We start from the raw sequence: 13,892 nt of genomic DNA, 5'->3' as shown, positions 1-13,892 counted from the left end.
GGTCATAAGATGAATATTATCTTAACCTGAGAAAAGGGATGGAGGGAGAAGAAATTCAGATAGAATGTTATAAGAAAAGTAAATCCTCTTACTTTATTAGGAATTTAGATACTAATGTTTAAAATGGATAAATCCAGGAGCACCTGTGTGGCTCAGTTGGTTAAGCGTCTGACTCTTGATTTAGGGTCAGGTAATGACCTCAGGGTCCTGGGATTGAGCCCTTCTTAGGGCTCAGTGGAGAGTCCGCTTGAGATTCTTTTTCTCTTCCTCTGCTCCTCTCCCAGCTTGCTTGCTCTTTCTCTCTCAAATAAAAATAAAAAATTTTTAAAGATTTTATTTATTTGAGAGAGAGAGATAGTGAGAGAGAGCAAGATCGAAGAGGAGGGGGAGAAGCAGGCTCCCCACTGAGCAGGGAGCCCAGTGCAGGGATCATGACCCGAGCTGAAAGCAGATGCTTAACCAACTGAGCCACCCAGGGGACCTAAATAAAAATAAATTTTAAAAATAGATAAATCCATAAGGAGCAGAAGGAATATTATTTAGAAGTATCTAGATGAGTACCAAAAGAAATAGCTAAAGACTTGAAAGTGCCTCTGGAGGAGTGCGTGCTGGAATAGGGAGGAGAGAACTGCTGTTTTTTTCTTACATGCTTTTTTAGTATTAGAGCTTTGAAAACCATATGCATGTGTTACTTTGATAAAAATTAATAATAAAATATGAAATTATCCCTTTAAAGAGAAAATCTGGCTGATATGTATCAAATGAAGTTGAAGGCACAGGAGCACCTCCTAGATTTGAGGTGAGGAACAATGATGACTGGAGGGAAACCAGAATATTGGCTTAGAGAGACATTTTAAAGGTAGATACTATAGAATTGTTAAGACCTGGCCTGTTTGGATAATGAGAGTGAAACATTGGGTTAGGATGAAAATGAATCTGTGTTTTGAGCCATTAATAACAACAGGGAAGAAAGTATTTGAGCCATTTCAATTGTGATTGTGAAGATGAGTTTTTCTTCGGATGTGTTATGTTTGCAATGACTACTATAATCATTTATGTTATATCCTGTAAGCAGTTATAAACGTAAGCCTGGACATGTTTGGTCTTAAGATGTGGGGAAAGATTTGAAGAAAATATGACCCCCCAAAATAATAAAAATGAATTGTTGTGGAGTGACTTGTTTTACCAAGGAGGGAGTGAACCAAGAACCAGATGTTGAAGAAAATGCATGTGCTTACACACAAGTTAATGATAGGTAAAGAAAACAAAAAAAGATTTAGAAAAGAGACTAGGAAGTGTAAAACAGAATTAGAAGGATTACTGAAAGACATAGATACCAAATTTATATAGCCTTTAAGTCTCCCTTTTTTTTTTAAGATTTTATTTATTTGAGAGAGAGAGTGCAAGAGAGAGCACCAGTGGGTGAAGGGCAGAGGGAGAAGCAGACTCCCTGCTAAGCAGGGAGCCTGATGCGGGACTCTATCCCAGGACCCCGGGATCATGACCTGAGCTGAAGGTAGACACTTAACGACTGAGCCACCCAGGCGCCCCAGTAGATATCTTTAAAAGAAGAAAAAACAGCTCCCATAATCGTATAGTATTAACTGTTTCTGTTGATAATTTTTCCCTTTCTATTCTTGTCAGTTTAATACGAGGGTTTTTTTAAATTTCTAAATAAATATTTCTTAACCAGGTAATTTCATTGACAAATCTTTAGGAGGGACTGGGAGATGAGAGAGAACTCTGTGTGTCTCTTTGGAGATAATACAAAAGCTTTTATGTGACAGATAACTTTGCAGGAGCTCTATATAACCCTGTGCTAAGCACCTGTATTTATTTCCTCTTTCTTCTTCCTCCTCTACCTCTAAAAAAAGAAGAGCTAAATCCCCATTTATCGTTTATACACATTTAAAAATATAGATTGTTTCTGGTAAATTTAATATGATTTAAAATAAGAGGAACAATTTGATGCCTAACTTGCAAATTGTTCTAATAAAATTTGTTTTATTTAAACTAATGGTAGTTAAACACTGCAAAATTTTAATGACTTAAAATGGTTTTGTGACCAATGTGAAATGGAAAGATATAAATAAGAGACAGAAATAAAGAGCAGTTTGAGAAGAATGTAAGTGAATAAAGTGGCTCAACCCTCAGGGGATTTGCATGTGGCATTGTATGTATTTCAAAAGTTTCCGTTGAAATAACAGATGCTGCTGATGAAGTTGGGAATAGTAACTTCATTTGTGGCTGATTCAGTTGCTTATCCAAAATGAGAAGATCCCAGGGGGAAATCTGGTGTAGTGGAATTAGGCTTAGGAAAGGATATGACATAAATATCTGGCAACTTCATCTTTGTGATCTTTATTCCATAAACACTGGCTAGGTATAGGTATGATTATTTATAAATGTCCAGTTATCTTATATTTCATGTGGATCCTGTGTCTGCCAAGTGATTTTATTCAATAGCAGTGATTTTTAAAGTATTTTATAGTTCCTAGAATTTTTTACTACAGAAATTCCAAGTCTTTTGGTTTTTTTAGTCATAGAGAATCATCTTTTTTTTTTAAGTTTTTATTTATTTATAATCTCTCCACCCAACATGGGGCTCGAACTCAGAACCCTGAGATCAAGAGTCACATGCTCTAACAACCCAGGTTCCCCAAGAATTGTCTCAATGAACATGTGTATGTACAGTGACAACCCGTGAAATTGGCTGTTGGCTTATTTACCCCCAGTTCAGAACAGTGTTTACTCACACAAGTGTGCATATTAATGTTTCCTTTTTTTTTTCAAATTATTTTTTCTAATGTAATTCAGAGTATGCAAGATGTCATGCTGATAACTGGATAGATGGATAAAAACAGATGGTCCATAGAGGTATGTAGAGAACTTAACAATGTAGTGAGGGAAGTAAAATATTTATTAATATAGCTGTAAACACAAGGTTGGAAGTGCCTAATAGTCTCTAAGAGATAAATAAGGTTTATAGGGAGGGAGAAAATACTTCTACCAGAGTGAAATCAAAAGAGGAAATGTTACTTAAGTAATTCAGTAAACCTGAGTACCTATGATAACTAAACAGTCCTGCTTTGGAAGATACAAAGATAGAAACGACATGGTCAAAGTCTAGGATGTTACAAAGTTGAGAGTGATCATCTTTGCTTTTGAAGGGTTATCAGGGAAGACTTCAATGAAGGAGATAGCACATGATGAATGACTTGAAGACCAAGTCCTAATTCCATGTTGTGAAGTTGGGGGCGGCTTGTGTTCCAGGGAACACATGCATTGGCATAGTTGCAGAGAACAACAGGACATAATTGAGGAAATTATTAAGCTTAGTTGGAGCACTGAGATCAGGAAGATGAAGCCAGAGAAACAGGTGAGGACCAAATCATGGAAGGCATTATGTGGCATACAAAGGAAGTTTTAAGTTTACCCTGTAGGCATCAAGGGACCATTCAGGAGAGAATGTATTCATATTTCCATTTTAGAAATTCCATTCGTAGTATATACAGATATCAAATCATTATGTTGTACACCTGAAACTAATGTTGTAAAAAATAAAAGCATTCCAGTAGCAGTGGAATGGAAAATGAGTTGTGGTGTTAGAGATAGTCAGAAGTTATTAATCATCTAGCTGAGAAACTAAGTTATCAGTGGGCCAGTGTAATGGTATTGAGGCTGTGATGGAGAGAGAATTTACAGGATTTGATAAGTAATTATTTGAAAGGTGAGAGGGAAGAGTTGAGGTTTTTTATATGGAAAATACATTGAGACATCTTATTGAGATAGAAGATACAGGAAGGAGATGTAAGTTTTTGTCTGTTTTTAAGAGCGAGAAATGCAAGGAATGGGGAGAAAATGAAGAATTCATTTTTAATGATTATGAGTTTGAGTTACCTGCAAGATGTCTAATCTATATGTCCAGTAGATCAGGAACTCAGGAAAAGATCCGGTCTAGAGAGACAGATTAGGGGCTTTTCTCCATGGACATGTCTGACATGAGCTGGGACTACGAATCTAGGAGGAGAGAAAGAGTGGAGCGTACCAAGTAACCAGTGAAGGAAGAGGAAACTGAAGGGGGGTAAGAACTGGGAAAGTATTTTGTTATATCAACCATGAGAACTGTAACTGCTCACAGAGGTCAAGTGAGAGAGAAGTACTGAATATTACCCACATACATTAGCTATGAGGAGCTCAGCCTTCAAAGGACATTTAGAATTTGTAGTCATGGAAATTGCACTGGGTTAAGTGGAAAATTGGGCAAAGAGGGAGACAGTGTTGGAGATCAAGGGGGTAAAATGAGCAAAAGTACAGAAAGGGCAAAGAACTGGGAGTGTTACTTTACAAACAGTAGGACCTTTTAGTTTAAAATATTAGGTATGTAAAAAGGGAGTGTGGGCAAAAATTCAGAATTGTAGTATTATTAATATGCCTTCAATGCTATAACTGCCAAATTATTTAACCTCAGGTTATCTGGTGGGAGGCTTATTCACAACCTTCTCCACTTTTCTTTCTTTTCTTGATCATTTCACTGTGTTCTAGAGGAGTGAAAAAAATGCCATCTCGTGCAAGTCAGAGTTTTGTCTGTACCCTGCAAGTGAGAGAATACTGAGAAAGCCCAAAATCTTGATTCCTTAGGAATTGCAGGTATATAACAACCATTGTCTTTTTTGCCCTAGTCCCCAGTTGTGAGCTGTCTATAGACTTACAGGTTATTTGGGGAGAAAACACTTGCTAAAGGTCTTACAAACTTAGAATTATAAAGAAGACCATTTTGGTGATACAGTCATCCTAAGTTAATTGCTCATTAGTAGAATTCAGTATTTTCTTGTTAAATAACCCATTCCCTAAATAATAGTGGACTTTTTAATCTTTAAAACTTGATTAATCATCTTTCTATTTTACTTTTTTTTATTTTTTATTTTTTAAAAGATTTTATTAATTTATTTGAGAGAGAGAGAATGAGAGACAGCAGGAGAGGGAGGAGGGTCAGAGGGAGAAGCAGACTCCCTGCTGAGCAGGGAGCCTGATGTGGGACTCGATCCTGGGACTCCAGGATCATGACCTGAGCCGAAGGCAGTCGCTTAACCAACTGAGCCACCCAGGCGCCCTCTATTTTATTTTTTTAAAGATTTTATTTATTTGAGAGAGAGAGAGTGTGTGTGCACTCAGGGGGAGGGGCAGAGGGAGAAGCAGACTCCCCACTGAGTGGGGAGCCCAATGTGGGGCTTGATCCCAGGACCTTGCGATCATGACCTGAGCCAAAGGCAGACACTTAACCGACTGAGCCCCTCATCTTTCTATTTTAAAAAATGAAATTATCATGGTTATTTACTTTAGCACAGTAGTGCTTTGGGCACAGTTTCACCCAAAGATGTACATATTACTCTGTGGTAAGTTCCTTGAGGGCAAGCACTATGCCTTAGTCATCTTTCTGTCTCCTATACTGTCTTTTACAATGAGAAATATTCAGTAAATATTTGTTGAAAATTAACTCAACGCTGCATTAAATGAAAACATTTTACACATTGAGGAAAGTCGCATTTACATTCTTTTTTTTTTTTTTTTAAGTAGGCTCCACACCCAGTGTGGGGCTTGAACTCACAACCCTGAGATCAAGAGCCCCATGCTCTACTGACTGAGCTAGCCAGGTGCCCCACATTCACACTCTTAAATAATAGGGAAAATAAGTTTTTAATATCTGATTTGCTGAATATTCAAGCCCATTTTATGCTAAGAAAATCATACCTACATACCTTTTCACTGAAATCTAATGAGACTTATAATTTTAGGTGTTAGAAATTGGGATATCTAGAAAATATAAGGCATCTCGGGCTTCCTTATAAGAAGGAGCTACAGGGGTATTGGGCTCAGGAAAAGATTCTTCTCAGAACCTGGCACCTGCACTGCAAATAACCAACTGAGTTCTTCTGTAATCTTTGGAATACATTTTATTAACTCCTGTTTTCTGTCATATTACTCCAAAAGATAGAGAGAACCAGCTCTATAATTGTCTTTGGCTGCTCTCAGCAACGGAATGATCTTCAGCTGTTCCCACCCACCAGAATGTAGGCTAATGTAACTGAGGCAGAGCGGGAACTGGCTTTGCTCCTAAGAAATCTAGTCCAAACCCTTACATCCTTTGAAAACTGAATGCAGTCTTATGGGTAAATAGCTACCTTAGCACTACCTTTTACAGAAAGCACCAATTGCCATTTCTTGTAGAAAGTACTACACATAAAAAAGTGAATATTTGTTTAATCATAACATACAGGGTACTGGGGATAAAATGTATATTTAAAACAATTTATAGACTCTGAATCACCATATAAATATGAAAGGTGTTTACATTTATTACCATGCAGTAATAGGGAGAAAGTGTGTGTGTGTGTGTGTGTGTGTGTGTGTAATTAAGATAGCAGAATAGTTCCAGAAATAGGAGAAGATGTGTAAAATATGTGTAAGGTTATGGGCTTACTTTTTTGTTTTGAAAGTTATTTCAGAAGAGGTGAAGTGTTCTGGATGTTGTTACAGAGAACACTGTAATACTGTCTTATTATCTCTGCCTTCAATATTAGTAGTCTGGTAGAAAGAGGCCTGCTGTGCTGTTCCTTGTGGAGAGCTCTCACAGTCGTAAGTAAAGGTATTTAAAGTTAAACCAGAAAAGGACATGGAAATTTTCTTAGTTGGAAGAATAGATATAATATTAAGTATTCATATGTGTTTGAGGTAAAAGGTGTCTTGTAAGTAATAATATTTAATGCTTAGTATTCTCATATATATAAAAAGGTCTATGACAATTCTTAATAAAGAAATTACCATTACCTCTTCCAATTAAACTGTATTGTTTGCTATATCCTTTTACCTCTTCCATTCTGTTGTGTGTGCCTTTCCTTTTTACTGGCGTTCTCTCTCATCTCCATCTATTAAAATCCTGTATAGGACTTTCCCTTCCAGGTAAATTGTGTAAACTTATACCAGACTTGCCTACCTGACAAGAAATGATGAAATTAGCAGAAAAGGACTTTAAAACAACTATTATCAGGAGTTGTTTATATATTATCAATATACACAGAGGTTTAAAGGGAAAGATGAATATAGACAACAGGCAGTACTGGGCCATGATTCATGAGAATATGGAAGCAAACAAGATGTACCCTATAATCAACCTAAATTTCTGTCTAGACACTGTATTATGGTGCCGAAAGAGGGAACCCAAGCACAGAACTACAGCCTCACTAAGATGAGAAGCAGAGATCAGAGTTTAGAGAGGCTAAGGAAGCTGTACTTTGTGGGGCAGAGTACTGGAGGGAAGGAACTGCGGAGGGAAAGAACTCCAGAAATCTGCATAGGGTTGCCCATGAACACCAAGGATACTGTGTTCCTACCTGTGCACAGGTAGGTCCAACTCCACTAGACTTGGACAAAAGCCTACTGTCTATAAACTGAGCCAAAGTGAAGAGAGAGTGTGGAAAACCTGGAACATTTAATAGAAACCTCAGAAGGTACATCTTAGTTAAGTAGGGCTAAATTAGCTCTAGAGTATATTAGCTCTACTGTGGACCTACCCTAACAAAGCTTTAAAGGTCTCAAAAGAGTCAAGCTAATCTGAAATTTACTTAACTGCTTGTCAAAACAGAGTCTAACACTTTAAAGTAAGAAAACAAAATTGAGACATTCAACAGTGTACCATTTACAATAACTAACATCCAAGAAAAAAAGTTACTAGGCATACAAGGGACAATGTCACTCATAACCAGGAGAAAAATCAGTCAAATAAAAGAAACCTAGAAATTACAGAGATGATGAAATTACTAGAAAGAACTTTAAAGCAGCTATTAAAAATATACACTGAGGTTTAAAGAAAAAAATATAAGAGAAATGGAAGATCTAAAAAAAGAACCAAATGGATCTTTTAGAACTGAAATATACAGTATTTGAGATAAAAAACGTGCTGGATGAGCTTAAGTACAAATTAGCTAAATCAAAGGGAAAGAATAAGAGTCTGTTATGGACATTTATGCTGATAATTTCAACAATTTAGAAGTAATAGACAAATTCTTTGAAAGTCACAGATTACCAAAACTGGCCCAAGCAGAACTAGAAGATGTGAATAGCTCCATACCTACTAAAGGAGTAGAATTACTATTTTTATTACTATTTTTAGAACCTCCCTGCAAGTAAAATTCCTGGCTCACAACAAGGAAAACTCCAGCCTAGATGACTTCACTGGTGAATTCTATCAGATATTTAAGGAAGAAATAATACCAGTTCTGCACAAACTCTCCCCAACACTTCCCAACTCTTCTGAGGCCAGTTTTACCCCAATATCAAAACCAGACAAAGACATTGTAAGAAAAGTATAAATCAGTATCCTTCATGAACACAGATGTAAATATTCTTAATAAAATACTAACAAATTGAATTATATAGTATATTGTAAAGCATAATACATCCTAACCAAATGGTGTTAATCCCAGAATACAAGGCCAGTTTATTTGAAAATGAACCACTGTCATTCACCATATTAACAGAAAGAGGAAAAACCATGGGGCCATCTCAGTTGATGCAGAAAAGGCATATAATAAAATTTAAAATACAATCATATTAAAAACTCAGGAGAGTAGGAAAAGTAGGAAATTCTTTTGAATTTCCTCAACCTGTTAATGAAAAATCTACAGCAGTTTGCTTAATTTAGAAAGACTGAATTTTTCACCCTATTGGAACAAAACAAAGATTATCTTCTGTCACCACTTAAAATACTATTACACCTGGAAGTCCTTTATAATGCATTGAGGTAAGAAAAAGCAATAAAAGGCATACAGATTAGAAAGGAGGTGATGAAACTGTCTTTATTCAGAGGTGAAATGATAGTGTATATAGAAAACTGGGAGGAATCTACAAAAAGCTTCTAGCACTAAGTGAATTTAGCAGATTTGCAGGATGCAAGGTGAATAAACAAAAACCAACTATATTTCTATAAACTTGTAATCAGAAATTGAAAATGAAATTAAAAAAATAATTTAAAATTAATTTAGATGTTATTTAAAAATTTTTTTTCAGTAACAGGAAGAAACATGAACTACTGAGGGATAAATTTAGTAAAATATATGCAAGACCTGTCCACAGAAACCCATAAAACATTGCTGAGAAAAAGACCAGTGAAGAGATATACCATATTCATGTTTTAGAAAACTTGATATTGTTAAAGTAACTTTCCAGGCTGATCTATAGATGTAGCACAATACCAATCAAAATCCCATCAGGCTTTTTTTGTAGAAATTATATTCTAAAATTTATACAGAAATCAAGGGCCCCTGGCTGGCTCAGTCAGTACTCTGGTGACTCTTAATCTTGGGGTCAGTCATGAGTTCAAGCCTCACATTGGCTGTAGAGCTTACTTTAAAGAGAAAAAAAATGCAAGTTTAAATTTATACAGAAATCAAAGGATAGCCAGAGCAATCTTGAAAAAGAACACAAAAGTTGGAAAACTTACTCTACATGATTTTAGGTTTTTAAAGTAAAGTTGTAATATGGTATAATGATAGACCTGTAGCTCAATGTAACATACTAGAACTTCTAGAAATTGACCCGCATGTTGGTCAACAAAGTTGGTAAGGCAACTCAATGAAGAAAGGGTATTTTTTCAACAAATGATGCTGAAACTACAGGATATTCGTATGGGGAGAAATGGGTAATAACTAAGTATAAAAAGCTAAAACTATAGAATTTTAGAAGAAAACATAAAAAGCGCTTGCTTTTGTAACCTTGCATAGGGAGATTTCTCTGGACATAGAAAACCATAAAGGGAAAAGTTGTCAGATTTATTAGTTTTGCTTTTCTGAAAACTCTTAAAAAAAATGAAAAAAGCAAGCCACACTGGGAGAAAATATTTGCAAACGCATGTCTGATAAAAGACTGCTATGTAGAATATATAAAGGACTCCTCTAATTCGATCAAAGAAAGACAACGTCCTTCACTCCCCTCAAAAAATAAAAATAAAAAACCACTCAATTTAAAAACAAGCTAAGAGGTGCCTAGGTGGCTCAGTCAGTTAAGTGTCTGACTCTTGATCTCAGCTTAGGTCTTGATCTCAGGGTCGTGAGATCGGGCCCCATATTGGGCTCCACACTGGATGTGTAGCCTACAATCCAATCAATCAATCAATGCTAAAAATTCAAATAGTTTTTGAAAGAAGATGTATGAATGGCAAATAAATACATGAAAAAATGCTTAGCATCATTAGTTATCAGAATAATGCTCATTAAAATCTTAATGCATTACTGCATATGCATTCAAAGACTAAAATTGAAAAGACAGTTTTAAGTATTGGTGAGATTATGAAACTATGGAATTCTCATACATTGCTGATGGGAATGTGAAATGACAGAACCACTTTGGAAAAATTTGCCAGTTTCATATAAAGGTAAAGATACACTTAACTATATCCAATAATTCTACTCCTAGGTATTTTCTCAAGGCAAATGAAAAACTTATGTCAATTAAAAAGAAATAATCAGAGTGAAAGAAGCCAAACACAAAATGGTACATAATATATGATGCTAATTATATACAGTCCTAGAACAGGCAAAGCAAATCTATGGTGACAGAAAGCAAATCAGTGGTTGCCCTGGGGTGGAGGATCAACTGCAAATATGCACAAGGTAACATTTTGGGATGGTGGAAATGTGCTATTTTTGATTGTTGTGGTGGTTACACAGGTGTGTACATTTGTCAAAATACATCATATTATATTTTTTACATGGGTATATTTTGTAATATATAAATTATACTTTAATAAAGTTTTCTTTATAGCACAGTCTTCTGTGACTTTTTTCCCCTTTTCCCCCTAAATTCAGACATTGTCTATTCTTCCTCTAAATTTACTGTAGAATTTTGTTTGGTCTTCTCTTACTCCTTTCTTCTTCTTTCATTTGTCTTCTTTACTAAATTATAAGCTTTTTCCTCTTGGTTTACCATATAGCACCTTGCTCATTGTAACCTTTCAGTGTGTTTGTTGCACTGAGTTGATTTGATGCAAAGGAGTTTCCAGCTATTGCTTTGATTACAATTCTGATGTTTGAAAAAAATCACAGCCCCAGATATTAGCAAGACAAGGCTCTAAGGCAGCTAAGAGTTAATATTAGGCATCTTTAAGGCAATTCTAATTTTACACTTTAGGGCAATCCCATATTATATTCTATGGCAATGGGTGGTGAACACATGGAAGATGAGTACTTCTGGGCCCTGTGGGAAGTTGTCTTTAAGGGAAGACACCCTGTGCCAGTTGCAGAGGCATGGAGGACAATGGATTTGATTTTAATAATGAAAATTCAAAAGAATCATAGAAACTTAGTGCTAGACGGTACCATGGATGCCATTTAATCCAACCCATTATTATACAGGCCCAGTGAAGGTCAATAACCTGCCCAGCGCCACACAGCAAATAAGAGATAGGGTTAAGACTGGAACCCAGGTTTCTAAGTCCCATTCCAGGAATTTAACAAAGTGGAGTATCGGCTGCACATAGAGGTTCTAATGAGTTGCCCTTAGACAAAGCTTCCATTAGTTTGAGATTTGGAGTTAAGAAGAAAACAGGATAGATAAAAGAGAAAGGGCAGGAGTCAACTGTTATTACCAGGATCGAACCAAAACTGGAATCATTGGGTAGCACCAGGAGTTGGCTCATGTGTTTCTGGTGAGTCTTTGTTCCATTTACCATTGAGAAGTCTGATTTCATCTGTAATCGAAACCTGTTTTGTGTACCTGTTGGTAAATTTCCTGCAGTAAGAATATACTGTAGCTTGCTGAGGAGTTAATATACAACCTGGAATATTGTTGAATCCCACAGGAATGTTGAAACAATTTAAATGGAGTCAGATCTTCCTCTCTCAGACCTTCCCTTTTCTCACTGTTCTCTGTTCAACTGTAAATTTATTTGGAATTGGGGGTGGTAATTGCTATTTTGCATTTCACTGGTTTTTGGGTTTTATTTTTTTTAAGGACAATATTAAGGCAGTTTTTTAAATTAAAGTGATTTTTAATGGTCATTTTGAATTTTAAAGATGAAGGACATCGAGGTACAAAAGGCAGCTTTGAAACTTACAGCAGAGCATGCTCCTTAGATGGATCTTTTAAATAAAAGAATGCTGTTGTGGATGGTGATGATGCACAGCTATTTAATGTATTCTCCATGCTCCATGTATGGATGCAGCCTCCAAACTTTACAAAGGACATAATCATCTGCACAGCATCTCTGCTGTCCTATGGATTGGTCTTTTTGTAAAGCAGCCTTTTGGTTTTCTTAGTTAAACTAGTTTATTTTAAATGTATCTCTAGACACTTACTCCTGGTAGGCCTGGGGAAATGTAGATTACTTCACGTCTCCTCAAAATTCCTTTCAAAGAAGAGTCAAGCTTGATTTGCGTTTTCGAGATAGAGAAGAGGAATAGATAGGAGGAAGGAAGAAATCTTGACTTTGCTTCAAGGAGAGAAAAAAATCTTTCAATCCTTTGTTGATACCATAGCTTCTGCATTAGTCATATGTCCCTTCCTCCTTGTTCATGAGTGGACCAGAGGAATAGCAGCCATTTGCAAAGGGCAAAGAGAAGAAAACAGCTGATACAGAGGAATGTAGGGCTCCCAAGCCCCCTAGGTTTTTACATTTGTATTTTTAGATCAGTCATTGGTTTCTAGGTATTTGATCTCCTTATTTGTTGTTTTATTTCACTGTTTGTTACAAAATACAGTGCTAAATTTCTAGCCCCCAATTGTGAGATTGTATTCAAAGTCCAGTTTTTAAAAATGTTACAATGAAAGTCAACTACAATGGGAAGCGAGTAGACATAGTTAATACTGGTATTGGAAGGCAAAACCTTTCCTCTGCCTTCTTGGGTCTGAGTGGTGGAGGCATGCGAACTAACTAGTGAGTGATACAGAGATTAACAGGAGGAAAGACAAAGTGTGGGAGCGCTCAGTAATGAGCAACTCAACTCAGTTGCCAGAGGTAAAGGTTTGTTTACCAACTTAACACAAGTATTTAGGGCTTCAAAGGATGGAACGTTTTGATGATGCTGGTTTTTACAACTTGGTGTTTTCAGAATGTTCTAGAAGCCAAAGTCAGTCACTTCCCTGACTAGAGACCCTGGGTGGGGTGGGGGTGGGGGTGCCCTGCAGACTTTCATAAACCTCTGCTTTAATCAGATAAAGGAAGTTGAGATAAGATTTTTTTTCTGCATCTGCTACTGGGTTTTTTGTTTCTTCACTGATTTTTTTTTAAATTTGTTTATGGCTTGATGATTTTCAAAGCATTTTCACGTATCTCATTTGAGTCTCAAAAGTATTTTTTAGGTAGAAGGGGCAAATATTATTCTCATGAATTTTACAGGTAAGAAAAATTGAGATTAAGAGAGGTTAAGTATTTGTTCAGAGCCACACAAGTAATATGGAGCCAAGATAAGAGGTTAAAGTATTCACATATCCCACCACACCTTTGGGGTCCAATTTCAGTACTGACAAATTGAATAATGTCAATCTATAAGTGCTTTAAGGTGTCAAGATTTGAGTAACATTTTATTTGTTTTGTAGGAGAAGATGGTGTAAGTTGGTTCATCAGTGACAGAGACGCAGAGGTAAAAAAATTGTTTTTTGAAGTTATGAATAATAGATTAATAAATTCCTTTGATTTGACGTTTCCTTTCACTTCAGTATGATAACTTAGTAAACTTTTTAGAGATAGCAGTGGTCCAAGTATGTTGTAAGAAAAAGTTTGATTTCAGTATATGGTGATTGAATTTGTCAGAAGTGTGGTTCAGCCTTGATTTTTGTCAGTTAATTGCCATAATGATTTAGTCCCCTTTCCCTTCTGTTTGTTCTCTGCCATGGTGAGT

At 36.1% G+C, this 13,892-nt stretch overlaps 1 protein-coding gene across 2 annotated transcripts in view; it reads left to right on the top strand.

Moving 5' to 3' along the window:
* Positions 1-13,892, top strand: part of ZCCHC7 (zinc finger CCHC-type containing 7) — a 247,143-nt gene that overhangs the window by 178,800 nt on the left and 54,451 nt on the right. For both annotated transcript variants that reach the window (XM_035016296.1, XM_035016297.1), the window contains exon 3: positions 13,591-13,634. In XM_035016296.1, coding sequence (XP_034872187.1) covers positions 13,591-13,634 — 44 coding nt within the window. The remainder of the gene's footprint in view (positions 1-13,590; positions 13,635-13,892) is intronic.

This window comes from Mirounga leonina, unplaced genomic scaffold (assembly GCF_011800145.1).
Source record: "Mirounga leonina isolate KUSES-001 unplaced genomic scaffold, KU_Mleo_1.0 Mir_170, whole genome shotgun sequence".
Taxonomy (NCBI): domain Eukaryota; kingdom Metazoa; phylum Chordata; class Mammalia; order Carnivora; family Phocidae; genus Mirounga; species Mirounga leonina.
Note: the sequence above shows the minus strand (reverse complement) of the source record. Positions and strands in the feature narration are given on the sequence as shown.